The sequence below is a fragment of the Peromyscus maniculatus genome, chromosome 22 (genome assembly GCF_049852395.1).
Source record: "Peromyscus maniculatus bairdii isolate BWxNUB_F1_BW_parent chromosome 22, HU_Pman_BW_mat_3.1, whole genome shotgun sequence".
Classification (NCBI taxonomy): Eukaryota; Metazoa; Chordata; class Mammalia; order Rodentia; family Cricetidae; genus Peromyscus; species Peromyscus maniculatus.
The window spans coordinates 42,920,052-42,947,399 of NC_134873.1; the positions used below are offsets into that span (position 1 = coordinate 42,920,052).

Sequence of the window (27,348 nt, forward strand, 5' to 3'; positions counted from 1 at the left end):
TTCAGGCTGGTTGGGCAGTTATATTGGTGAGATTTCATGGGTGTAGCATCTGACATTAGTAAGGAGACACAGTGTCACAGCAAGTTCCCTAATCCTTTGGCTTTTAGCAGTCTTTCTGTTTATTCTTCCACAGTGTTTCCTGAATCTTAGGTACAAGTGTGTTTTCTTGGTATATCCATTGGGATTGGGCTCCACAGCTCTGCATTTTGATTGATTGCGGTTTTCTGTAATGGTCTCAATCTGTTGGAGAGAGAAGTTCCCTTGATGGGGTGAAGACTCCACTTACCTGTAGGCATAAAAACTAATGTTTAGATCATTGTCAGGGATTGCGTTGATATAGAAAAGTGGTAGTTGTAGATTGCTCTTCAAAATCCATGACTTTACCAACACTTAGTTGGCTAGGTTTCCAGCACCAGGCATAGTTTCTCTCTTGTTGAGCAGATCTTGAGTTCAGTTAGAGAGTTACTGGTTACTACCAATATATGCTTGTCCCTACTGTACTCTTCGGGTTATAGTGCCATGCTGGGTATTATTGTAGTTTGTGGGCATCATGGCTCGATAGGACTGTTTGTTGCTTTCTCCTTTAGAAGCTTACATGACACTTTCTGGTACCATGAAAGCTGGTCCTTAAGGAGGAAACATTAAGGTCAATTCCAGTTTAGGGGTCTCTGTACCCTGCTCTGGAGTATATGATATCTTCAGCAATAGGGTCTCAACCTTCCACAGTTAGGGGCAAACAAGGGCAGTAGCAACAGTATGTTTTGGTGGCTCTTGGACAGCCTTGAGTAACAGCTCAAAGGAGGGCCTCTGATGTCTACTATTGGGGTGTTTGTTATGTGGCTTTGGCTCTTGGAGGATGTATTGTTGTCCTAGACCAAAAAAACATATGCATATTTATCTACAGAACTGAATTTGACTTCTTTATAAATTTTTTTTTTAACTAAATCTGTATGTGTGTGTGTGCTGTGTATTTGTGTAGACACGTATGTACGTGTGTGTGTGAGAGAGAGAATATTTTCCTAATATGTTAAATTTTAATATGATCCTTGATTTTCTATTTTAATCAGGTGCCTATTATTTTTTAATATCATTTCTTACTCATCTGTTTTTATTGTAAGCTGTAGACATAGTATTTATAATTTTGATCTTTATATATATAAATTCACTCACTCACTCATTCATTCATTCATTCATTCATTCATTCATTCATTCATTCATTCATTCATTCATTCATTCATTCATTGGGGCAGGGTTTCTCAGTGTAGCTTTGCGCCTTTCCTGGATCTCACTCTGTAGACCAGGCTGGCCTCGAACTCACAGAGATCACAGGCTGGCCCTTCCTCCCGAGTGCTGAGATTAAAGGCGTGCATCACTGCCACCCAGCTTATTTTATTTTTTTATTTTTAATTTTTTAAAGATTTAGTTAGTTATGTATACAGTGTTTTGCCTTAATGTGTGCCTGCATGTATGCCTGCATGCCAGAAGAGGGCACCAGATATCATTTATTATGTTGTGAGCCACTGTGTGGTTGCTGGGAATTGAACTCAGGACCTCTGGAAGAGCAACCAGTGCTCTTAACCTCTGAGCCATCTCCCCAGCCTTCAATTTTGATAATTTTCATATATAGTTATTAAATATATTCCCAAAGTTACTTTTATTTTATTTGGATATGTAAATTGTCTCAGGAGTCTTTTAAGTGGCTTCTGGATCGATAAGTGTTCATTATTTTTTGAGCATTTTCTAGTTCTTGGGCAAAATCAGATGCCTCTCATTCATCATTTGCTGCTTTTGCATGTACTTGGGAGTTAGTCTTTTCTATAATTAGTAGTGTATTTTAAAAATTTGTCTAAAAAGCCAAGATTTGGACGGAAGTTATTATTGTCTTAGTGACTGTTACTATGTATGTGTCTACACATTTATTTGTATCAAATGTGATAAGCTAACATTTATTTCTATGTCTGATAGTTCTGTTGAATTTCTTTTGGTTTTCTCCTCTTGTTTTTGTGGGGCTGGGGTAGGGCGACATCTCCCATTTTGAATGTCTTTCCTTCTGTTGTCATTGTGTCACTTACTTATTCCACCGGTCTCTGTACTATTTATTTCCCGTCTTTATCTGCATGCTCAGATGTTCTCCCTGGTTTAGTTCTAATACCACATGCAGGATTTCTTTTTGTGAAGTCAAAGCCTCGTCAGCCCTTTCTGGGACCAGATGTTGCCATGGTTTTTCTATAGTAGGAAGTACATGAGTAATAACTGATTAGGTATCTTTTTTTTGTAGCATTAGATGCTCGTCTAGAAGTTGGCCTTGAACAGCAAGCAGAGCTTATGTTGAAAATGATGTCTACCCTGGAAGCAGATTCCATTTTACAAGCGTTAACAAATACATCTCCTACTTGTAAGTTTGATTATTCCTGAGTATCAAATCAAGAACAAGTTTAAATTCTATGTCTGTTGTAAATTTAAATAGCTTTAGAGTATATAGCATACAGACTATATAATCTGGTAGTTAAATAAGACAATGTGGACATTTTGGGCGCAGGCCAAATATAGTTCCATGTTAATTCAGTCCAAACATCAAGCATGTTCCTATTTTTGTGCTGTTGTGAGGTTGAGGGAATTCTAGGGAACACTATATAATTCATTACTTGCATTATACATCCATGACACTACTAACTTTTTACTAATTTTTTTTTTTTAAGGACATTGCTGTCTTTGTACTTTGTACACACATATAATGTATGGTGATTACATTCTTTTTTTTTTTTTTTTTTTTTGGGTTTTTCGAGACAGGGTTTCTCTGTGTTGCTTTGCGCCTTTCCTGGAACTCACTTGGTAGCCCAGGCTGGCTTTGAACTCACAGAGATCCACCTGGCTCTGCCTCCCAAGTGCTGGGATTAAAGGCGTGCGCCACCACTGCCCCGCTAATTTTTTTAAATGAACCATAATATTTGCAATTGTAATCATTTTTAAGTTCACAATTCAGTGGCATGAATTATATTCAAGATATTAATTACACTCATGATATTAATTACATTTTTGGTATTCATTGATTATATTTTCAGTATTCATTCAATAACTATTTAAAATATTTTTATTCTGTAAAAAGCATCTTTATTCTGAAATACTGGGCTGAAAGGTATAAGTGAAATGTCAGCTAAAGGTCTCCTAACTGAACCCCAGAATTGAGAGACATTACATTCTAATTACAGCAAAAGGAAGGCAAATTTTTTTCTAGTGGTGAAACAGGTGGTCTGCCAGATTTGGCCATTGCTGATGTGGATGAACATTGCTATATTTACTTCTGTCAGGGAAGTGCATTTTGAGGAATACCCTGCTCATCAAAGACAAACATGTTTTTCCCTTGGGTATACACACCACTTCTCTTTCTCCTAGGCTAAATGAATAAAGAACTGTAGATGGTTGGTGGATGATCACATATCTGTGAAGAGAATTCAGATATATTTTGACTCATGAATTTGGGGTTTTAAGCCTTCCCTATGTACATAGCAAGTTTACAATCTGCATTTATTTCTTGCTCACAGAAGATGAAGGAGTAAAGGGTGGAAACCTCTACTATTAGCACATAAAAATACTCTGCATTATCTCCTATCTAATATGGGAACCTCTTATAATGGGTTCAGTCCCCTCACGATATGAGACAGTGACATATTCCCCCAAGATCCTATTTTATTATTTGATGTTGCTTATTTAAATTTATTGGCAGCTTTTTTACAATAATATCTGCTTCTGTTAATCATCTACACTTGACTACTGTCCTGCACCAGGTGTGCCCCATTTTAGTGTAATACTATTCTGAATGTATGATAAAATTTTCCACAGTGTTCTTGTATTTTCTACTCCCAGTAAATATATATAAATAAAGCTCTTGTGTGATCTGATCAGCAAACTTTCAAAAGCTACAAAGTTGATTCTAAAGTGCAGTCAAGGTTAAGAATTAATGCACTACAGGATTGTGCGTCTAGGTCAGTGGCAAAGCACCTTTCTAGGATGCTATATCCTAAGTTTAATACCACAGTCAGAAGAATAACTGATGAACTTGATATATTAGAATATTCTAAAATTGCCTTCTTAATAAATAGTCAGGTTTTCCTTTTATTAATTTTGGAAAAGTGGTAGATTAGTGTTGTAACTTTGAGAGCCTCTCTTTTCCTTCTCTTCTTGAATATCTAATAATTTCTAAAACCATTTTTCACAAGTACTATTATAGAACCATTGTACAGAATTTAACTTTAATAAAAGTTTTTAGCTTGTTCTTGACTGTTTTTAAATTCACATGTGTTCTGAAACTTGCTTATAAAATGGTACTTGTGCTTGATTTTCAGTTTCACAATCTCCAAGTGGAACAGATGATTCACTTCTAGGGGGTTTACAAGCAACAAACCAGAACAGCCAGCTCATTATACAGTTATCATCTATCCCAATGTTAAATGTTTGTTTCAATAAGCTGTTTTCCATGCTTCAAGTCCATCATGTTCAGGTAGGTCTTCAGGGGGAAACCAATGAATTTTGACACATTACTTTTCTATTAATGGATTAACTGACTGGAAATTCATAAATGACCTGACCATAATGGTTTCTTTGTTAAATTCAGTTAAGAAAAATCTTGGGAATACTTGCTAGTGCCCTTCTTTAGTGATCAGCCATTTTGTATTTTCATGAATTTAACCGTTGGTACTTTTCTGATATGTACCTGTGATTCAAAAGAATTAACTTACTCAGTTTTCATTGAGGAAAACATGGGGTATAAGGGGAACTATGCATTTTAATTAAGTTAAATTATAATTAAAATATAAATTAGATTTTAAGATCTATTTGCTTGTGAACCAAATTAAATTAGCTAGAAGATAATCAGAAATTATTTGCCCATGACAAGTTTATAATCGTAAAGATTTTTGTTTAAGTGGTACTTTGTAATATAAGTACATTTTCCTTTTCTTAGTTTTCTTTCTTTTTCTTAAAGTTGGAATCACTTCTTCAGTTGTGGCTCACATTGAGCCTTAATTCTAGCTCATCGGGGAACAAAGAGAATGGAGCAGATATTTTTTTGTATAATGCTAATCGGATACCTGTTATCTCATTAAATCAAGGTAAGGTTTTTTTTTTTTAAGCCGGAAAACTATTAATGTAATCCAACTAGCAAATTTTTAAATGGTCATAATTAAGAGAAAATGCACAGTATTGTTGCAGTTGTATTGTTTTGGTCAAAGAAGTGCTTTTTGGGTGGGTATGGTAGTGCGTGCCTTTTCTCCAAGCATTTGAGAGCAGAGGCAGGTGGATTTCTCTCAGTTTAGGGCCAGCTTGGTGTACATAGTGAGTTATAGACCAAAATAGAACTACATAATGAGTGTAATTGTAAATGGTGTACTCTCTTTGAAACTCAGTATTAGACCTGGCTAATGTTTTTGGTCAGGTGGTCTAGCATGGGTTTTAGGCTGCCCTGGGACACGTGGTGGGTTCCAGTGTAGCCAGGGTTGCATAGTGAGAACCTGTCCCAAAATCCCAAAATCTTTGCTTTACCTCTTCTTTCCCTCCTATTCTCCTCCTTTCCTCCATCCATAGAGGAGTGTGAGTGTCTCTGTCTGTCCTGTATGTGCAGAGGAGTCTGTCCGGTGTCTACTCACTGTCCTTGAACCTGGATCCAGGTTGGCAGCCAGGAAGCCACAGCAATCCTCCTGTCTCTGCTCAATACTAGAGCCTTTTACATGGGTGCTGGGGCTTTGGTCCTTAAATGTGTATAGCAAATGCTTTTCCGTGCTGAGCTGTCTATTCCTCCAGCGTGTTTACATTAATTTTATGGTTTATTTTCCATGCTATAATGATTTGCTGCTTCGTTCTTTGGGACTCTTTTTCTTCTGTGTTTCTGCTTATGTTGTTGGAATCATTTTTCCTATTTAGTAAGGATTTTTTCCCCATGTCAGAGAAAGCTCATGTTTGGGTTAATAATACCATGACGTCTGTAAGTTTGGGATTGTGTCTTGATTATTTGTTCACTTGGATATGTACAATATCCTGACACTCCACACCTCAGTTCCTTCATTACTCTGTTTTTTTTTTTTTTAATTTTTAACTATAAATTCCCTCTCTTTGGGGCATTCACCCCAGGTGGTATACATTGCTTCATAGTTGTGCCTTTTGTTTAATTGGTGACCTTTGGATACACATTTGCCCTTCTTGGCCTGTATAGTATCCTGTGTCCTCTAAAGTAAACATGAAGATTTGAAGCTTTTAATTTACATGACTTTGTGAGGTTTTTGTGAGAGAGTAGTCAAGCCTAGAGACTGCTTTCTAAAAGCTGGCCTGCAGGGACTGGACAGACAGCTCAGCAGTTAAGAGCATTTGTTGTTCTAGTAGAGGACCCGGGTTCTATTCCCACTATCCATATGGGGGCTTACAGCCATCTAGTACTCCAGTTCTAGAGGATCCACCATACCTCCTTTGACACCAAACACACATGCACAGCACATGTCCAGGCAGTACGTTCATACACATAAAAATAAATCCATCTTTAAAAAAATAAAACAGAAGCAGAGCTGATGAGGTCTTCCCTTCCTCTGCCCGCTTTCTCTTTCCCCTTTTCTCACTTTTCCTCCCGGTCTTCGTCCTTTGTCTTCCTCCTCCCTCCTTTTTTCTTTTTTTTTTTGTTCTTGACAGCTTTGTAGCCTAGGTTGGCCTTACTTAAACCTACGGCCTCAGCTTTGTAAGAGCTGGAATTAGAAGCACATGTTACTTGTAGACCTTATGGCTTTGTTTTTGTTTTTTTGTTTTGGTAAGACAATTTTTGAGATTGACAGGCCTATTAACATTTTAATTAGTGGTTTCCAAATGAACATTTCTAATCATTCTAATTGTTGAACTTGAAAGTTGTGCCATTTGGAACCAATACAATGGTCTCTTATTTTTGGATTTTAAAGTGCATCTGCTTTTAGCATTCCAGGTCTTCCGAACTCCTTATAGCTATCAGCAAGCATCTCTGCAGGATGTTTTAAAAGTAGTGTGGGGCCCTGATCCTGCAAGGACTCCTATATTTGATGGGCACTGTGTACTTTGAATAACCTCTTAGACTTCCTGGACTGCTCTTGCTTCCCTCCCTCTCTCTCTTCCTCTCTCTCTTCCTCTCTCTCTCCCCACCTCCTTCTCTACCTTCTTTCCTCCCCTCCCCTCCCCTTGGTATGAGTAAGTGCTGTGTCTGCATGTATGTTTTCATGCCAGAAGAGGGCATCAGGGCTGTGAGCCACCTTGCTGGAAATTCAACTCAGGACCTCTGAACCATCTCTCCAATCATAGTCCCCCCTCCCCCCCCATTTTTCTTTTTCTTCTTCCTCCTGCTCCTCCTCCTCCTCCTTTTCTTCTTGTTTGTTTGTTTTGTTTTTGCTTTTTGAGACAGTTTCTTTGTGTAATCCTGGAACTTGCTCTGTAGATCAGGCTGGCCTTGAACTCACAGATATCCCACCTGCCTCTGCCCCTGGAGTGCTGAGATTAAAGAGGTGCTACCATGACCACCAGCTCTTGCTTCTTCTGTGTCTAATTAGTTTGAGTTTGTCCTTTTCTTCTGAAGTTTTATTGGTTTCCATTGGTCTACTAAATCCCACATTTTTCAGTGTGCCTTTTTAATAAGATTTTTGTTCTAAAGAATATAACTTACAAAGAAATTACATTAGATGAAGAATATAGCAAATTTTTTAATAACATTACATTGTGTGTCATGTGCAGAGGTTAAAAACTTGACTTGTTATTGACTTTCTAAAGTTCCATGCATTTGTGATCTTGTGGGGATCTTAGGCAGAGCAGTAAGGGCTCTTATCTACTAGCCATCTCTCCAGCCCCCTTGTTACTGACTCTTGCAGTTTTATTTGTATTTAATAGGAAATAATTTCTTTTGAGGTGGGGTTTTCAAGACAGGGTTTCTCTGTGTAGCTTTGTGCCTTTCCTGGAACTCACTTTGTAGCTCAGGCTGGCCTTGAATTCACAGAGATCCTCACGCCTCTGCCTCTCAAGTGCTGGGATTAAAGGTGTGCGCCATCACCGGCCAGCCTTTTTTTTTTTTGCTGTAGTTGTTGTTGTTGGGAATACTTTTGTTTGTGTATTTTAAGGATGCTAGCTAATGAGGTAATAATAAACATTCAGTTATCCTGACTAAATATATTTTCCCTTTCTCTTTTATGTAGCATCAATAACTAGCTTTCTCACAGTGTTAGCTTGGTATCCAAATACTTTGCTCCGGACGTGGTGCCTTGTGCTTCATAGCCTAACACTCATGACAAATATGCAGCTTAATTGTAAGTTCAAAAATTTGTTTCTATAGGTCTCTGGAATGTGCTTTAAAATATTTCTACTATTAAGTTATTGATTCCATTAAATGAAATGAATCTAAGGATTCATTGCTTTTTATTTCCTTTTTCTTTATATCAATATTTTGATGAATTTAGTTTAATGGAAAACCTTTTACACTGATGTAAAGTGTTGTTCCAGTTTCCTGTTTGTATTTTATCTCCTGTATACTGTGATACTGGAGATTAAGCTTTAGTGCAAAGTGTGTGTTACCTAGCCATAGTTCATAGGATATAACTTGTGTATGATAAAAAGGAATAGCCTTTGCCTCAATTTATCTTAGAGAACTGAGTTAAAATTTCCCAAATAAGTGTGTATTTTTCTCTTTCTGGAAAGGAAGGGTTATTCATTTTGACACTTGAGATTTGGGTCCTTTCCCCTTGTCTGTACATTATAGAAACATGTCCTCAGTGCGTTTTTACAATCTGAAGAGAGGTGAGAGCACACGTGTGGTAGGTGAGAAGAGAGAAGGAAGTCCAGGTCTGTCTTCTGAGTAGAGGTTATTGAACTCAGGGCTTTTTGGTCGTGAAGCAAACGCTCTAGTATAGGACTGTATCCATAACCCTCTTCATATTTTTGAGTAAGAGACAGGGTGTTTCTGAGTTGCCCTACTTAGCTTTGAACTCTTGTCTCCAGCTCCAGCAGTCCTAAGCTTATGGTTTCTCCTCTTGCTTCAGCATCTTAAGTAGCAGGGATTACTGGCCTGTACCATAGGCCCATGTGATTGAACTCTGCTTTAATATGGAATGTAGACTTGTTCTTTGCAACAGAAATTGCTTATAAATACTGCATTTCATTATTGCTAGGGGTTATTTATTGCTTTCCCTACCTTTTTTTGTTTTTTTTTTTTCTTTAATAGCTGGTTCCAGCAGTTCTATTGGAAATCAGGAGACTACAGCTCATTTGTTGGTTTCAGACCCAAACCTCATTCATGTGTTAGTGAAATTTCTTTCTGGTACCAGTCCACATGGGACGAATCAGCACAGCCCTCAGGTAATAGTTTTCAACTAGTGATGTACACAAACCTTTTAGTAAACAGATTTGTAAAGTGTAATCCGTTAAAAGTAGCCATCCTGAAAAGCTGATAGTAAGCTTTTGTCTACACAGATTTACTTTGTTTGTTTGTTTGTTTGTTTGTTTGTTTGTTTGTCTGTCATGTTTGTGATTTTGTATTTTGAGATAGGGTCTCACTATATAGCCCTGGCTGTTCTGGAACTCACTACATAGACCACGCTGACTTGGATCACACAGATCCACCTGCCTCTGCCTCCCAAGGTCTGGGATTAAAGGCATGTACCATCATACCCAGCTTTTGTTGTTAGTTTTGAATAATTTAGTAAACAAATTAAATTTGGGGGGGGGGGAATTAAAGTGTTTCTGCAATTTCTCATTTAATGTGTGCTATTATTAAGATTGACAATTTTAATCATTTTATGATATTAATGATACACTGTTACCAAAAAATAAACTCCCCAAAATAGTGCTCAGGATTGAGCTTCATGGATCTCACTGTAGATTTTCTTCATATAAATTTCACTTATGATATAATGTGCTGCTTTTATTTAAGTAGTCTTACTTGATTATTGTTTCTTGGTAAAATACTTCTAGTGGTCAAATCATTTTTTAACTTATAGTAAAAGTTATTTTAGGAGGCTGGAGAGATGGCTCAGTGGTTAAGAGCACTGACTGCTCTTCCAGACGACCTGAGTTCAATTCTCAGCACCCACATGGCAATTAGCAACTGTCTGTAATTCCAAGACCAGACACCCTCAAACAGACAACATATAGGCAAAATAACAATGCACATAAAATAAAAATAAATAAATTATATTTTTTAAAAAAGTTATTTTATAAGATTAAGCTTTTTATATATCTTGGTTTTATGTCAGAAATATGGCTAAGAGTGCTGTAATTTATTTTTTGTCATTAGCAATTACTTTTATGTAATTCTAAAATAGCTTCATGGGTATTCATTGTGTTTTATTTTTCATAAATTCCTCTAGAATTGTATCATTTTCTAGCAAAGCAAATTAGAGAAATTTACAAAAGGAGAGGAGGCTCAGAGGTTAAGAACACTGGCTGCTCTTTCGGAGGTCCTGAGTTCAATTCCCCACTGCCATATGGTGGCTCACAACCATCTGTAATGAGATCTGATGCCCTCTTCTAAATAAATAAATGTTTAAAAAAAAAAAAAGAGACAACTATGTAGAAATTCTGCAAAGGCATACTTAACCTGAAGCATGGTCTGCTCATTGAGTCCTGGTTACCATCCCTTCTTTTATTGATGAGAAAGTTTGGGAAAGAGGATTTTAGCACTTGTCATAGATGTATTTTAGCTTTAGGGTGTATTGATTTTGTTGTTGTTTTGTTTTTTGTTTTTAGTTCTTGCTTTACTAGGCACTGAAAACAATGACCATTGGTGAGCTAGTTAACCTGAATTCAAGTTTTGGGTTTTTTTTTTCCTTTTTATGAAAATTTTATTTATGTTCATAAATGGTTTGTCTTCCTGTATGCATGTGTACCAGATGTATGCCTGGTGCCCATGGAGGTCAGATGAAGATTAGAGTTATATAGACAGTTATAAAACCACCATGTGTGTTCTAGGAATCGACCTGGGTTCTCTGGAAGAGCAGCTAATACTTTTAATCACTGAACCATCTGTCTAGTCCCAAATTATTTTCTTCAGTGATCATGTTTTTCATAAGGTTGTTCATAAAAATCAGTACAAAATGTTCTCATAGTTTGTGAAGTGTTACAAAGACATTTCTTGGTCATTGAAGCAAATCTTAGTTATATGATCATTATGAAATAAGATTAATTATAGAATATCCATTTTTAACTTATATTAAAAATATGAGCCAGGCAGTCGTGGCACACACCTGTAATCCCAACCTTCGGGAGGCGGAGGCAGATGGATCTCTGTGAGTTTGAGGACAGCCTGGTCTACAGAGTGAGATCCAGGAAAGGCACCAAAACTACACAGAGAAACCCTGTCTCACCCCCCCCCCAAAAAAAAATATAAAAGAAGAACTAAAACATAAATTTGTTCTCTCCTGTCACTATTAATATGTTGTTTTTCCTCGTAAGAACCGTTCTTTATGCCTTTATACCTGACACTTTGAGAATGCCATTGATATAGCTCAGTAGTTTTCAGTGGATATGCATTTCTCTTTCAGGTTGGTCCAACAGCTACACAAGCCATGCAGGAGTTTCTCACCCGATTACAAGTGCATCTGTCTTCAACATGTCCTCAGATATTCAGTGAACTTTTGCTCAAGCTAATTCATATACTTTCTACAGAGAGGTAAATGACAGCACGTATTCCTCCTCTACCTGTCCTGATGTGAAAATGAACGTGGAATCCTCCAAATATAATCCCTTCGATATTAATTAGTGTTTGTTTAGAACAAATAGACCAGAGGACAGTTGGACTGAGGGGCTGTGTTTCTTGGTCACTTTCATTTCATTTCATTGTAGGTTAATCTCCCCCCCCCCCCCTCCCCGACTTTTAGTTTCTGTTACAGTAGGAACATGGTACCTGAAAGCTCCACCTTTAAGACCATTAAAATTTTTAGTGGAAAATTATTTGAAATTACTTAAATTCTTCTGGAATATATAGAGAAATAAGCGTGATTCCTTTTTAATATGTAATAATAGTATGCCCAAAAGATAAAAAGAAAATAATCTCAAAGAAATCATAAGTAAACAAAATTATGCAATATGTAAAAAGAATTGTGGCCATGTTGTGTTAATTCTCAAAATGTATTGAATGTTTTAGTATCATAGGTTGTCATAGGACAGTGAATATTGTAATCATTATGTAACACCTTGGGACCTCCCTATTATATGGAAAACAAGCCCTGTACCACCAAGCTACATTCCTAGCCCGAGAAACACGTACTAAACTATGAACAGTTTGTCATTTATGTAGAGGTCACAGAGACTACCTTGTTAGCCAATGTCCTTATAATATACAAATGACAATTAGAGAAATCTGCTTCTAATGAAAAAAATATTTTGGTCTGTTACTTTAAGATAATTTGATATTCTTGTGTTTTTTCCCTTTGTTTTCAATTTAGAAGGGAAGCTATAATTGTTGCACAATTCCTAAATGATCTTATGATAAAACCTGGAGCCAGATACTGGGGTAAATGCTAAAAGATCAGAGAGACTAAGGGACAAGCTCCTAGAGAAACTTCTCACCACAACTGAATTCTTAGGCTGAATGGAAGGCGAGATCCTATCTCCATGAATCCTCTGACTGAAAGCCTCTGAGTCCTCAGCCAAAAGACTCTAGTTCCTGTCCCCTCACACCTTATATGCCTTTCTCTGCCCAGCCATTTCACTTCCTTCCTAGTGCTGGGATTAAAGGCCTGTGTGCTTCCTAAATACTGGTAGCAAAGGAATAAGATCTCAAGTGCTGGCATTAAAGGCGTGTGGCTCCCAAGTACTGGGGTTAAAGGTGTGTGCTACCACTGCCTGGCCTCTATGTTTAATCTAGTGGCTAGCTCTGTCTTCTGATTATCAAGTTTTATTGATACACAATATATCACTACAGTAATAAAGTGGACATGAACAGAAAACTTGGGTACAATTGAAGAGCTGCTAAAGGAAGAAATGTCATAGTTAATTATGTTAAAACTACCTAATGTGATTTAGTTTTTAATTCTCTCTGTTTCCTCTCTGTTTCTGTCTCTGCAGGGGGGCCTTCCAGACAGGCCAAGGACCTCTTGATGCTCAAGTGAAGCTGTTAGAGTTTACTCTGGAGCAGAACTTTGAAGTTGTCTCAGTTAGTACTATTTCTGCTGTGATAGAGTCTGTCACCTTCTTGGTGCATCACTATATCACTTGCTCAGACAAAGTAATGTCTAGAAGTGGATCAGATAGTTCTGTAGGTGCTCGAGCTTGCTTTGGGGGACTCTTTGCCAACCTCATTCGTCCAGGTGATGCAAAGGCTGTTTGTGGTGAAATGACAAGAGATCAACTCATGTTTGATTTGTTAAAACTTGTTAACATTTTAGTACAGCTGCCTCTTTCAAGCAATAGGGAATACAGCGCAAGAGTGTCCGTGACCACCAATACAACAGATAGTGTTTCAGATGAAGAAAAAGTCTCAGGAGGCAAAGATGTCAATGGAAGCAGTACCAGTATTCCAGGATCTCCTGCATATGTTGCTGACTTAGTCTTAGCCAACCAACAGATTATGAGCCAGATTTTGTCTGCTCTTGGCCTGTGTAATAGCAGTGCCATGGCAATGATAATTGGTATGTATTTGGAATATTAATCTTAATCTTTTCTTGGTACTATACCTATTACTTTTTTTGTAGCATTTTTACAACTTACGTTATTAGCGAATACTTTCATCGAGTGACTTTATAGGAAATGCACTATCAGAAGGTTGTATGTGTTAGTTTCAAAACTCTAACAAAGTAAATTAAGAAATTAATAACCTGGCATAGTGGCACATGCCTTAAATTCCAGCACTCAGGAGGAAATGGAAGAGGGCTGTCTGTGAGTTTTAGGTCAGCATGCTGTACATAGGGAATTAATTATAGGTCAGTTAGGGAGACCCTGTCTCAAAAAAAAAAAAGCAAGATAAATGTCTTAAGTACCATTTTATATATAAATCTGTAATGATTTCAGTGTATTAAACAACAGTAAAGCATACCTGTTCCTGCTTGCTTTTATGATGCATATTTCATCATACTTTTATATGCCATTGTTTAACTTCTACCTTTTGGAAATTAATATATTTTACTACTTTAAGAAATTTCTTGAATACTTTAACAAAATGTCACAAAGTTCAGTTTTGATACATTTTCTACTACTAGTATTTCTGTCTCCTTTTGTTTTATTTCATGTGTATGGTGTATTATCTGGATATATGTCTGCACCACGTGCATGTAGTGCCCTCGGAGGCTAGAAGAGGGCATCGGATCCCTGGGACTGTAGTTAGACAGTTGTGAGCTAGCCACCATGTTGATGCTGTGAATCAAAAGTGGGCCCTCACCAGGTAGCAATGGCACATGCTTTTAATCTCAGCCCTCAGGAGGCAGAGGCAGGCAGATCTGTGTATGTTCGAGGCCAGTCTGGTCTACAGAGTGAATTCTAGAATATGCAGGGCTACACAGAGAAACCTTGTCTCAAAAAAACCTGGGTCCTCTGGAAGAGGAGACAGTGCTCTTAATTCAGACCCTTTATTTTCTTTATGAGTGATGCTCTCTTAGTCATGTAATAGGACACTTTTTTATAGTAACCTACAGTGGGAGAGCTCATGGAAGATGATGCCCCCACGAAATCATACTTTATTCTGTACCGCTATAGATATTTTAATCTTTATAGATGTGTAGGTGTGTGTGTGTGTTGCCTGTCTATTCATGAGGGAGACTTATGTACCTATCCTTTAGTGTTTTTTTTAATAAATTTTTAATTTTTATTGTATTTTATTTGTGTAGTTTAAAAATGTGTAATCTTTTATTAAACTAGGTGCAAGTGGCTTACATCTCACCAAACATGAAAACTTTCATGGTGGGTTAGATGCCATATCAGTTGGAGATGGATTATTTACCATATTGACAACACTTAGTAAGAAAGCCTCTACAGTCCACATGATGTTACAGCCAATCTTGACCTACATGGCCTGTGGATACATGGGCAGACAAGTACGTTCAATCCAACAGCAGCTGCAGTAATTTGAACATTTTGATAGTAATGCATGTAAGAGAATTGCATATCAGACAGACAAATTAAGAGTATCCATGTAATTAATGTATTAGAAAATAACACAGCAGTTCATGAGCAAAGTAAATTTTATTTCAGTTTTAATAGACATTGAAGAATAAAATTACTTTGCATGGTATTTTCAAAAATGGCTACGGGGATATTAAAGGAAAATATTTATAATCTGAGAAGTACCCCTACTAGTTCTGCTTCTTTTCCCAAGCTTGCATACTTGACTATCAAGATGGTTCCCGAGATGTTACCAAGAACTACTTAAGATAGAGAGCTCTTCAAAATTTATTTTTGTTGTCTTTTTAGTTGAAGGGGGTTAGGGTAAATTTTTATTTAATGTAATGTTTAAATTAATTCATTGGTAGTTATGTATTGTGATCATAATAAGAAATGTAATTGTCTAAATTTACAGGTACTTATAAAATCATATTGTATTTATTTACTTTGTAGGGTTCTCTTGCTACTTGCCAGTTATCTGAACCATTGTTGTGGTTTATTTTGAGAGTGTTGGATACTAGTGATGCCTTGAAAGCATTCCATGATATGGGTAAGATAAAAATCCCAGATGCTATCATTTTAGTATGATTTTGGTTTTACTATCTGTTCATTTTTGTAGTCTGTGAACATTTACTGTTGATGTCTAGTCTTGTTCTTAGGATTGTTTTTATTTAGTACTCTTTGTGAATTTAGGTGGAGTTCAGCTTATTTGCAACAATATGGTTACCAGTACAAGAGCTATTGTGAACACCGCAAGAAGTATGGTATCCACTATTATGAAATTTCTTGATTCTGGTCCAAATAAAGCTGTTGACAGCACTTTGAAAACAAGAATCCTTGCCTCTGAGCCTGACAATGCAGAAGGGATCCATAACTTTGCACCCCTCGGTAAGAAAACTGGTCCTTGCTCTTACTACTGTGAGTCAACATAGTCCCTTGGGTGATGTGAAACACAATTAGTTGTTGACACAAGTTGATATTAGATTAGTACCATTTTAAATATAAGTAGTACCATTTAAATATAAACAGTTGCTTTTATAGGCTGTCAATACCAGAACATTCTACTAAGAACAAAGGTTTTAACAGGCTTTTTGTTTTTTCCAAGTTGAAATAGATGTACAGTGTATATTTTCTCTTTAAATGTTAATCAGCTGTTTTCTCTTTAAATGTTAATCAGCTTGTAAGGACTTAAATATTAATATGTTTTGAAGAATTAATTGAGATATGTATTCCTTTATACTGCATATCTTTTCATGTTTTCTCTTTAAATGTTAATCAGCTTGTAAGGACTTAAATATTAATATGTTTTGAAGAATTAATTGAGATATGTATTCCTTTATACTGCATATCTTTTCATGTTTTTCTCATTTCTGTTTCATTAACATGAACATTTGTGAACTAAAGTTTATTTTCATGGTAAAAAGTGTAGTGGATAGCGTTTTCTGCTTAATTTAAAAATTGCACTAGCCCGTGTTCATTAGTAATCATTTGTCATCAGTATAGTGAATTGTCACCTCACCCTGTCAGTCTTACTGTTGGGAATACTTTGATAATCCTGTTTAATGACTGAAAGTGTTGCAATTCTACCAAATATTTATTTTCTGCTCTTTTTTACAGTTTAATATTTATACTCTCTGAATATTTATGTGTCTTCCTGAATCTTTTCATAAGTTTGTATTTTTTTTAATAGGTACAATCACATCTAGCAGTCCTACTGCCCAACCAGCTGAGGTGCTTCTGCAAGCCACACCACCCCATCGAAGGGCTCGTTCCGCTGCTTGGTCCTACATCTTTCTGCCAGAAGAGGCTTGGTGTGACCTTACCATCCACCTGCCTTCAGCAGTGTTGCTGAAGGAGATACATATCCAACCTCACCTTGCATCCCTTGCAAGTGAGTATTATGATGCATCCTGAGAATAACACTTGTTGAAAAACAGGTGGAAATGGGAAGTACTATTGAGCAAGGCCCAATATATTGTTCACCTTTGATTTTAGGTTGTGTGTGTGTTTAATCAGTTTTGAGTAGAATATTTTAAATTATCCCTAAGTAATTTCTTATTAAGTGAAATGGTGTTTTTTGTTTTTGCTTTTGTTTGGTTGCTTTGTTTGTTTGTTTTGTTTTTGTTTTTTTTTTCAGTTTTGTGTAATTTATTTGGTTGTTAATTGGGTACATTTTATAAAAATATTTTAAAGTAAATTCCTTCAAATATTGGAAAATGAGTTTCAGATTAAGACAGAATCTCTGTAGTGTGTTCATTAATAGTACTTGGTAGTGTTTTTCATTTTGGAGTCACGTAGCTTCTTTCAGTATACTCACAGTTTATATTGAGACTTTTACAGTCGTTTGTGTTTACTGCATCTCAGTGTTATCCAGTGTCACTCATTTGGATGAAATCTCTGGGGTATTTCATAGGTTCTTACCATGTTTGAAAGAAGATTTTTATTTGAAAGGTAGTCTACTATTTAGTCATGTTATTGAAAATATTACCTAACCACATACAATTAACATAAGGTAAAAGTCAGGCATTAGGTCATGTGTCTATAATTTCATCTCGAGCGTGATATAGGAGAGTTTTGAGTTTGAGACCAGCCTCAAGAATAACATAGACTAAAATCTTACTTTAGCAGGTCAAAAATCTATTTTAAAAGACAAAGTACTGCTTGGCATGGTAGCATAGTCCTATATCCCTAATTATTTAGACTTAGGCAGTAAGCTTTAAAGTTGAGGGTCTGCATGGACGTAATAATGAGTGAGCAACTTAAGGGGCCCTAGTTTGAACATAAAAACACTGAAATGATCTAGTGACGTAGCTCATTGATAGGGCGTTTTCCCGTTAGGCCCTGACTTCAATCTTTAACATTCTTCTTTAGCTTCCCTTCTTCCACAGTGAACTAATGTTCAGTTAAGTGAGCCTGAAGTGAGCACTCTGATTTGGAAGGAGAGAGGTTGTGTAAATGTGGCTAGAATTTACACGTGGGAATTAGGAAAGCAAGTATAGTGTAGTAGGGAAAGCAGATATTTATGCATGCTTAATAAACAGATAAGTTACCTGTTGGATTAGCGATTGAATACATGTGTTCCAATGAAAATTGAATAGATTTATTATTAAATAGTGTTGGGGATTTCCTTTTTTTGTTGTATTTGTTTTTGTTTCTTACACTGTATTGCTCCTGTAAAATATAGCTAATAGTTTCTTGAAATGTTTTGAAAGTTACAGTTTGCAAAGTTTTTAAAATTTCTCTAATCTTCAGTATAAGCCTGGTGTTAAATTGATAGTTAATAAAATTATACTTAGTATGTTTATCATTTGAAGTTAAAAATAAAACCAATTTTTAAAAGTTTTCCTTTGATAGGTATGTTTTCTTTATAGGCTTCTATTCTATGCTACTGGTATTAATGACCCCTTGGGAGTTGCCAGTTTGTTACCTCACTGGAACTTTTTAAGTAACAAGAATTGATACTTTTAAAGTTTGAGACTGTTTGGTTCAGGTTTAAAATGCAAACGAAAATAAAGATGAAACCTGTTTTAAAATTAACTCTGAATTTAAGCACAGCGTTGCAAATTACACTGTGAAGTCTTGAACCAATTGGTATTACTATTCTGTTCTTCTCGAATTATTTTAAACAGCTAATCTTAACATTAACTTGATATAGTCCTTAGTATTCATGACAGTTTTGGTAGAACAGGAATAATACGTAATTGCTTGTTAGGTTGGGATATTTTGCCTTTTGGGAGTATTAGTTGTGTATGTATTGAAATCTACAGTTAATATTTCTTTAGGTGAATAGTTCAATTATTTTTGATTATGTAATTATTAAAGATCACTTTTAAAAAATCTTAAAAAATTATGATGAATGTTAGTGACAAGATATTCTTTGTTAATATATAGTGCTTTCAGTAAGTTTGTATAGTGTGTACACCTGAAAGCCGACAAATTTGTGGAATTTGTATTAGAGTGTGGCATCTAGTTCCCTTCTTTTTTTTTTTCCTTTTCTTTTTCTTTTTGGTGTGTGTGTAAACATTCCATTTTCTCTTTCTGTAGCCTGCCCATCCTCAGTGTCTGTTGAAGTAAGTGCAGATGGGGTTAATATGCTACCTTTGTCGACTCCTGTTGTCACAAGTGGTCTTACCTACATAAAAATCCAGCTTGTCAAGGCTGAGGTAGCTTCTGCCGTCTGCCTCAGACTACATCGTCCTCGGGATGCCAGCACATTAGGACTTTCACAGATTAAATTATTAGGCCTCACTGCTTTTGGCACCACTTCCTCAGCCACGGTTAATAATCCCTTTCTTCCATCTGAAGATCAAGTTTCCAAAACAAGGTATGTTTTTATTTCTTAAATGATCTCTTTTGTGTTCAAGGCCAGCCTGGTCTATAGAGTGAGTTCCAAGACAGCTTGTCTCCCCTCCAAAAAAAAAGGGAGGAAAGAAATTATTTGTTCTGTGATACATTTTCTGTGGTAGATTCTAGTAAGTTGTTCTGTGTGTGCTTATATAATACCTAGTTCTATGATTTTTAATATGATGATTTTCTGAAGGTATAACCAAACAGTAAATTGAGAATTATATGTGTTCAGTTTGTGAATTGACCCTTGCTGTGTGTAGTATGTTTGTTTTTGTAGGTTTCAGTTTGGGGATTACACTCTTGAGTTAGGGATTCCCAAGTACCTTGCAACAGGAAATATTTGAACCATACAAACTTACCCATAGAAACACTGAACCAATCTTTATGGTGATTCATCAATGTGAGTTTACTTCACTCATACAAGGGACCAAAGGTCTCCTCTAGTTCACATTTGATAGATTAGTTTCATTAAAGTTGTTACTTGATCAAACATTTAGGATTTCTTTAGTTTTATGAATCTTTTAGTGTTACTGTATATAACAAAGTTCATTGCTGATGTTTTTTTTAAAAAGCAGATATGTAGTTCTTAAATGATGCGAGCATTGTCCTCTAGAGAAAGCTTACTGTGTGTAATTCAGTACTGTGTTTCCAGCATTCCAGAACTTGTAAGATATATTCTCTTTTATTCCTGCAATAATGTGAGGTGTTTATGTTACCACGCATCCATTGTTGGATTCTCTATTTCAGCATTGGATGGTTACGGTTATTACATCATTGCCTTACTCATATAAGTGATCTGGAAGGAATGATGGCCAGTGCTGCTGCACCTACTGCCAATCTGCTGCAGACGTGTGCTGCCTTACTGATGTCACCCTACTGTGGAATGCATTCACCCAACATTGAGGTTGTCCTTGTGAAGATTGGATTGCAGTCCACTAGAATTGGCCTGAAGCTCATAGACATTCTCTTGAGAAACTGTGCAGCATCAGGCAGCGATCCTACAGGTGACTGTTGACTTTGCTCTTAGAAGTTTTATAAGCCTGTGCAGTGATCAGACTTGAACTACATGGTGTTTGTAATTAATTCTTTCCGAAACGAATTTCTCTTAGAGCTCTGTTAATTTTGAACTGTTCTCATAATTTGACCATATCTTCCATTTTAAATTGGCTAATTTAAAAACTTACTTTTTCCCACTTGGCTTAGATTTGAATAGCCCTTTACTTTTTGGAAGGCTGAATGGACTTTCCTCTGATTCTACAATAGATATTCTTTACCAGCTTGGTACAACTCAGGATCCTGGAACTAAAGACAGGTATATGTTGGTACTGTTTTTTATTTAATCACAAACATGCTGTAATGAATTGAACTTAATACTCTCCCTTAGAAAGGCCTTACAAAAGTATCAGTGTCTATTTATATGCTTTATGTAGTGGAACCTAAATGTAGATTCCATATGTTTAGACATATTTTGAATTCTTTTGAGCTAAAAATGGAATTGAGTCAATATTGTCTTTCCAGGATTAGTTCACATGTAAAGATGTTGTTTCTATCAAATATCAGTTGTAGCATTACCGGACTTTCTTTTTCTTTAAAGAATTCAGGCCTTGCTAAAATGGGTCAGTGACTCTGCAAAAATGGCTGCTTTGAAGAGAAGTGGTAGGATGAACTATATGTGCCCAAGCTCATCAGCTGTTGAATATGGTCTTCTCATGCCGTCCCCTTCTCATCTGCACTGTGTAGCGGCGATTCTTTGGCACAGTTATGAATTGCTTGTAGAGTATGATTTGCCAGCACTGCTGGACCGAGAGCTTTTTGAGTAAGTCTGAGTGAAATCCTACCCTCTTCCCTTGGGTGCTAGATTACTGTAGGTTTTCGCTTGATAAGTAGAGTATTTTGTCTGTTTCAGTAGTTTTCCACTCTAAAGGTGGTGGGACCTGGGAGAATAGAGCCTAAAAATGAGTCGGACTAAAATCTCGTACAATAGAAACTTTATTCAGAGCATAAGACAATTTATACTCTAAGGATTAAGAAGAGGCATTTGAGTAAAGTATATAATTACAAATACAAGCCACACATGGCAAAAACATGTTTTTCCATATCCGTATATGAATAACAACAGCTGATATAAACTGATTCCTATCTATTACACCTGGGAGGAGCATGGAAACACATTTCAAGAATAATTTTTTTGGTTTTTCGAGACAGGGTTTCTCTGTAGCTTCCGAGTCTATCCCGGACTAGCTCTGTAGACCAGGCTGGCCTCGAACTCACAGAGATCCACCTGCCTCTGCCTCCCCAGTGGTGGGATTACAGGCATGCACTACCACCGCCCAGCATTTATTTATTTATTTGTTTGTTTGTTTGTTTATTTATTGAATAATCTCTTTTTGAAGAAACTGAGGTCAGAGCCAAGAGTCTTGTTTTCTTAGAGTTTTCTCACAATCACTCAGTTTCTCACATGACTCCATTCTTGGACTGTGTTCCAACAAATGATAATTTTTTTTCTTGTTAGTAATGATAGTTTGAAAATAATAAATACAAAAGTATAGCACTTTTGAAGTGAGATTCCACAATATTATTTTCTCCCATGCTGGGGACGATATGCTCTATCACTGAGCTATACTCCCATTCTTCCTTGTTTTAAGGTTGATTAGCAATATTGCTAGCTTTTCTTCATATCAGAAATCTTTGTGTAGGTGTTCTGGAGGGCTTTGTGTTATTCTCACTTGCAAATATTTCTATCAGCTAAGTTTTTCTTTAATGTGCAACTATAGAAGGAAAGTACATGAAGAAAGATTGAGATTGGCAGGAATGGTTGCCCACCTCTCATCCTAGTTATGATATATGCACTTGGGGACCCCGGCTGGCTAGTGTATCCCACGTGTGCAGCACACATGCTGGCATGCTCCGCAGATGCAGTGCTTGGCTGTTAGACGATCCATACCAGGAGGGCAGGGTGGCAGTGGGCAGTCATTTACGACACAGATGCCGCATCTGCACAGAAATGGTTTATTGTCATAGAGAGAAAGACAAAAAAGAGGGAGAAGAGAGAGAAAGAGACAAGAAGTGGGGGGTCCAGGGTGCACACTCGTGGGAGAAAAAGTAGAAGAGAGAGAGGAAGGGGGAGGTTTCCTTAAAATGAGGTTTTACATCAGGATGCAGGATGGTGCCAAGGGATGGGTCGGAATACTAACATTGGGTTCCAAGGGGTGGGTCAGAATATTAGTGGTGAGACCTTATCTCAAAGAAAAGGATTGGGAGTGGGAGGAAATGTCAAGTAACTCTTTTTGTCATTATTTTTAATTTGTAGGAATTTTTTCTGCAATGAACGTTTTCCTAAAAAAACAAACAAAACCCAATTATTCATGTGGTATCATTTCTTTCTCTAGGTTACTTTTTAATTGGTCCATGTCTCTTCCGTGCAACATGGTTTTGAAGAAAGCTGTTGACAGTCTACTTTGCTCCATGTGCCACATACACCCAAATTATTTTTCCTTGCTCATGGGCTGGATGGGAATTATCCCTCCTCCAGTGCAGTGTCATCATAGACTGTCCATGACAGATGATAGCAAGAAGCAAGATCTTAGTTCGTCATTGACAGATGACTCCAAAAATGCGCAAGCACCTCTCGCACTAACCGAATCCCACTTGGCAACTCTTGCTTCCTCTTCCCAGTCTCCAGAAGCTATAAAACAGTTGCTAGACTCAGGGTTGCCCTCCCTTCTTGTGAGGAGTTTGGCTAGTTTTTGTTTTAGCCACATTTCCTACTCGGAAAGCATTGCTCAGTCAATAGATAATTCCCAGGACAAACTCAGGCGGCATCATGTTTCACAGCATTGCAATAAGATGCCTATCACAGCAGACCTAGTTGCTCCTATTCTGAGGTTTTTGACTGAAGTTGGCAATAGCCACATCATGAAAGATTGGCTTGGTGGTTCTGAAGTTAACCCACTGTGGACAGCACTTCTGTTTTTATTGTGTCACTCTGGATCCACTGCTGGAGGACATAATTTAGGGGCACAGCAGAGCAGCCCAAAATCAGCTTCTCATCCTTCAGCCACTACCACAGGACTGACTACTCAGCAACGCACAGCCATTGAGAATGCAACTGTTGCCTTCTTTCTGCAGTGTATTTCATGTCACCCCAATAATCAGAAGCTGATGGCACAGGTAAGAGAACAAAGCCATTTTAGAGTTGATGGGGGCCTTACTAATAGGAGAAAGTATGGCATTTTTGAAAGTAGTTAACTGATGGCCACGTGATAATAAAGCTTGGGATTAAGTACATATAAGTGTCAGAATCTAAGCACAATTGAAGTATCAGTGTCTTTCCCCTCTCCTTGAAATATATGGTCTTAAAACCCATTACATTTAGAGTGAAGTGACTGGAAATTCATGACCATTCTGACTATAATTTGATACTCTTTCAAAACTCCCTAGTTTCAGAACAAGCCTGAAAGAATGTAGTTTGGCTGCTGATTGACTGTTGGATATTATCAAACCGCTATCATCACTGTTGGTTTGCCTCTCATCATAAGACATTAAGAGTAGGTTTCAGGAGAGCGGCTCTGGACATTACAGACTGTTTACTGGAGTTAGTCTGGTGTTTAAGGATATTTGCTGGAGCTTTGGTTTAGTTTGTTGCTGGCTTCTATAGCTCTGTGGCTTTTGTGGCTTTGGGCAAGTTGTTTAATATATATATCAGGGCTAATACCTATATCAGAGAATTTTTAACACAGACATTGTGGACAGGTACCTTGGCCTAAAGCCTCTGTGAAATGGAGTATGATGAACAGGAAAAAGCTTCTTTTTCTTCCTGTTAGTGGGGATTGCTTATTCCTGTCATTCTATTAATATAGGAGAACATTCCAAATTTTTTTTTTTTTTTTTTTTTTTTTTTTTGGTTTTTCGAGACAGGGTTTCTCTGTGTAGCTTTGCGCCTTTCCTGGAACTCACTTGGTAGCCCAGGCTGGCCTCGAACTCACAGAGATCCGCCTGCCTCTGCCTCCCGAGTGCTGGAATTAAAGGCGTGCGCCACCACCGCCCGGCTCCAAATTTTTATAAATATAGAGTGACGTGACTTTATTAAGTGGAAAAGCAAGGTATATTAATGCTCATAGTAGTAGTTATTAAGGAAAGTACTTTCTGCTTAAAAGGGAGTGCTTGAATTATAAGCTCAAACCCAGGAGCATAATTATTGACATTTAAAAGTTAAAACTGTGCTTTGAGTACAACGAGTCGCTGTGTTTCTTTGATTTTTGGCTTTATTATCACCCATTTCTTATTAAGACTTTGCTTTTGATGCAATACCAATACCAATCTCCACCCCCCACCCCCACCCCCCAAGTCCTCACTGTGAAGCCCAGACTGGCCTCAAACTCACAAAGACTTACCTGCCTCTCAGTGCTGGGATTAAGGCATGGGCCATCGTACTTGACTAACGGCTTATCTAAAAGTAATTTTTACTGTATTAAAAACACTTTGATATTGACTAAAATTAGTTATGCTAGATGTGAAAAAGTACTAAGCATTCCTCTCAGCTATTGAAATTGTTCTTACTTTGTTTTGTTTTTTCTTTTTTTGTGAGTCAAGGTCGGTCTCAGTATATAGGCTGTCCTGGAACTTGCTATGTAGACTAGGCTGACTTGAGTTTAGACACCTACTTGCTTTGCCTCCTGAGTGCTAGGATTAAAGGTGTGTGCCATCATACTGAACTGTTTCTTACACTTTTGTTTATCTGCCTGTGTATTCCTATATTTTAAGATAAGAGTGTTTATATGAAGACTTGATGCATTAAAATACTTTTGTTAGCCAAGCAGTGGTGGCACATGTCTTTAATCCCAGCACATGTCTTTAATCCCAGCACTCAGAGAGACAGAGGCTGGCAGATCTCTGAGTTGGAAGACAGCCTGGTCTACAGAGTGAGTTCCAGGACAGCCAGGGCTACAAAGAGAAACCCCGTCTTGGGGGAAAAACGTTTGTTAGTTTACATTCTTAATTTCTTGTTCATTTTTCAAAATATAAACCTTCTAATAATCCACTTAACTTTTGAAATTTCTTCCCTTGCCAGGTTCTCTGTGAACTATTTCAGACAGCTCCTCAAAGGGGTAGCCTCCCAACATCAGGGAATATTTCAGGGTTTGTACGAAGACTGTTTTTACAGTTGATGCTGGAGGATGAGAAGGTGACAATGTTTCTTCAGTCACCATGTCCAGTGAGTAATATTAATTATTACCTTCATGTCTCTATAACTTGAATACTCTTTTGGGGAAACTTGCAGTGAGTTCTGTTCTCTCTCTCTCTCTTTTTTTTTTTTTTTAATTTTCTTTTCACTTAATGTGTATGAGTGTCTTGATCGAATGTGTGTCTATGTACCATATATATGCCTGATACCCAGGGAGGTGAGAGTAGGATGTTGGATCCCTGGAACTAGAGCTCTGGGAGGTGCCGTGTATGTGTTAGGACTCAAACCCAGGTCCTCTGTAAGAACAAGTGCTCTTCACTGTGGAGCACTGGCTCCAGCCCCCTCTCCTCGTTAGTAATGCAACAGACTGAAGCAAGAGCTTTTAGAGTCAGTGACAAAACCTAAGTGTCATCAAGGAAAATTTGCCGTAGCCCCTTTAGGGAAATAACAACTGTACTGTATTTTGAATTGTGTGATTTGTTTTGGGGATACACACATTATGTATTACCAATCTAAAAAGTTGATGAGCAATTCCTATGGAAAGCATGCCAGAAATACTTAAAATATTCAAAGTACTTTGTATACTTTACTAAACTTTTTATTCTTCCATGCCTTTGAAATTGATTTGTAATGGTATGTATTCTAAAACACTCAGCTTCTTAATTAATTTTTTCCCAGCTGTACAAAGGGAGAATTAATGCAACTAGTCACGTCATCCAGCACCCAATGTATGGAGCAGGTCATAAGTTTCGTACTCTTCATTTGCCAGTCTCAACAACATTATCAGATGTTCTTGATAGAGTTTCAGGTAAGTTTTAGTTTTTCTTTAACCCTGTTTCATGCATTTGAGCTTTAAGAATACGATTTATGCTGGTGGCTGTGGCACACGTCTTTAGTCCCTGCACTCGGAAGGCAGAGCCAGCCGGATCTCTGTAAGTTCGAGGCCAGCCTGGTCTACAGATCGAGATCCAGGACAGGCACCAAAACTACACGCACAAATCCTGTCTCAAAAACAAGCAAGCAAACAAACAAACAAACAAACAAAGGATTTATTTTCATTTTATGTGTATGGCGGTTTTGCTTGCAAATGTATATCTGTATCACATACATGCATCGGTTCCTCTGGAACTGGAGCTAGAGACAGCTGTAAGACACTATGTGGTGCTGAGGACTGAGACTGGGTCCTATGCAAAAGCAGCACACACTCTTAGCTACTGAGCCAGCTCTTCAGTCCCTTTTAACTTCATTAGTTTCCACCCACTCAGAAACTGTTTCACAAGAAAAAAATGTAAATACCTTCATAGCTTGAAAACAGAACACAATACTAATTAGGCAATAATGAATATTACCTACAGGGAATAATACTCTTAGCTATGATGTCAGCTATGTCTTGTGATAACAGGATAGGAGTTGGAAGTGCAAACAGTCCATTGGAAATCGTTGGTGGGTTTTTCCCACACACAGCTATCTGGTCCCTCTCTTGTAGTTGCATTAGTATATGGACGGCAGGTTTCAAATCAGTAAGTATTTTCTGAATCTAGAGATAAAATCAACAAATTGTCAAAAATGAAAATAAAAGGAGAAAGATTACCTAGTACCTCATTGTTCATAAATGTTAGTGAAGAACGCAGACTGAACATTCTCTTCTAGGTGCTTGTAAACAACATAATGTGTATTAAGGAAAAATCTGCTTTTTGTTCTTTGAGCCAGAATTTCTTTTTGTAACAGACCAGGCTGAC

At 37.2% G+C, this 27,348-nt stretch overlaps 1 protein-coding gene across 18 annotated transcripts in view; it reads left to right on the top strand.

Moving 5' to 3' along the window:
* Birc6 (baculoviral IAP repeat containing 6) overlaps positions 1-27,348 on the top strand; it is a 186,023-nt gene that overhangs the window by 100,400 nt on the left and 58,275 nt on the right. For all 18 annotated transcript variants that reach the window (XR_013047380.1, XR_013047379.1, XM_042266804.2 and 15 more), the window contains 18 exons: positions 2,279-2,395; positions 4,344-4,498; positions 4,982-5,108; positions 8,187-8,297; positions 9,209-9,342; positions 11,526-11,653; positions 13,051-13,613; positions 14,836-15,011; positions 15,532-15,628; positions 15,772-15,966; positions 16,769-16,969; positions 19,123-19,402; positions 20,173-20,429; positions 20,629-20,737; positions 21,020-21,241; positions 22,815-23,595; positions 25,496-25,639; positions 26,288-26,417. Coding sequence is in view for 16 of the 18 variants with exons in the window: in XM_042266804.2 (XP_042122738.2) it covers positions 2,279-2,395; positions 4,344-4,498; positions 4,982-5,108; positions 8,187-8,297; positions 9,209-9,342; positions 11,526-11,653; positions 13,051-13,613; positions 14,836-15,011; positions 15,532-15,628; positions 15,772-15,966; positions 16,769-16,969; positions 19,123-19,402; positions 20,173-20,429; positions 20,629-20,737; positions 21,020-21,241; positions 22,815-23,595; positions 25,496-25,639; positions 26,288-26,417 (3,927 nt within the window). In the remaining 2 variants the exon portion in view is untranslated. The remainder of the gene's footprint in view (positions 1-2,278; positions 2,396-4,343; positions 4,499-4,981; positions 5,109-8,186; positions 8,298-9,208; positions 9,343-11,525; positions 11,654-13,050; positions 13,614-14,835; positions 15,012-15,531; positions 15,629-15,771; positions 15,967-16,768; positions 16,970-19,122; positions 19,403-20,172; positions 20,430-20,628; positions 20,738-21,019; positions 21,242-22,814; positions 23,596-25,495; positions 25,640-26,287; positions 26,418-27,348) is intronic.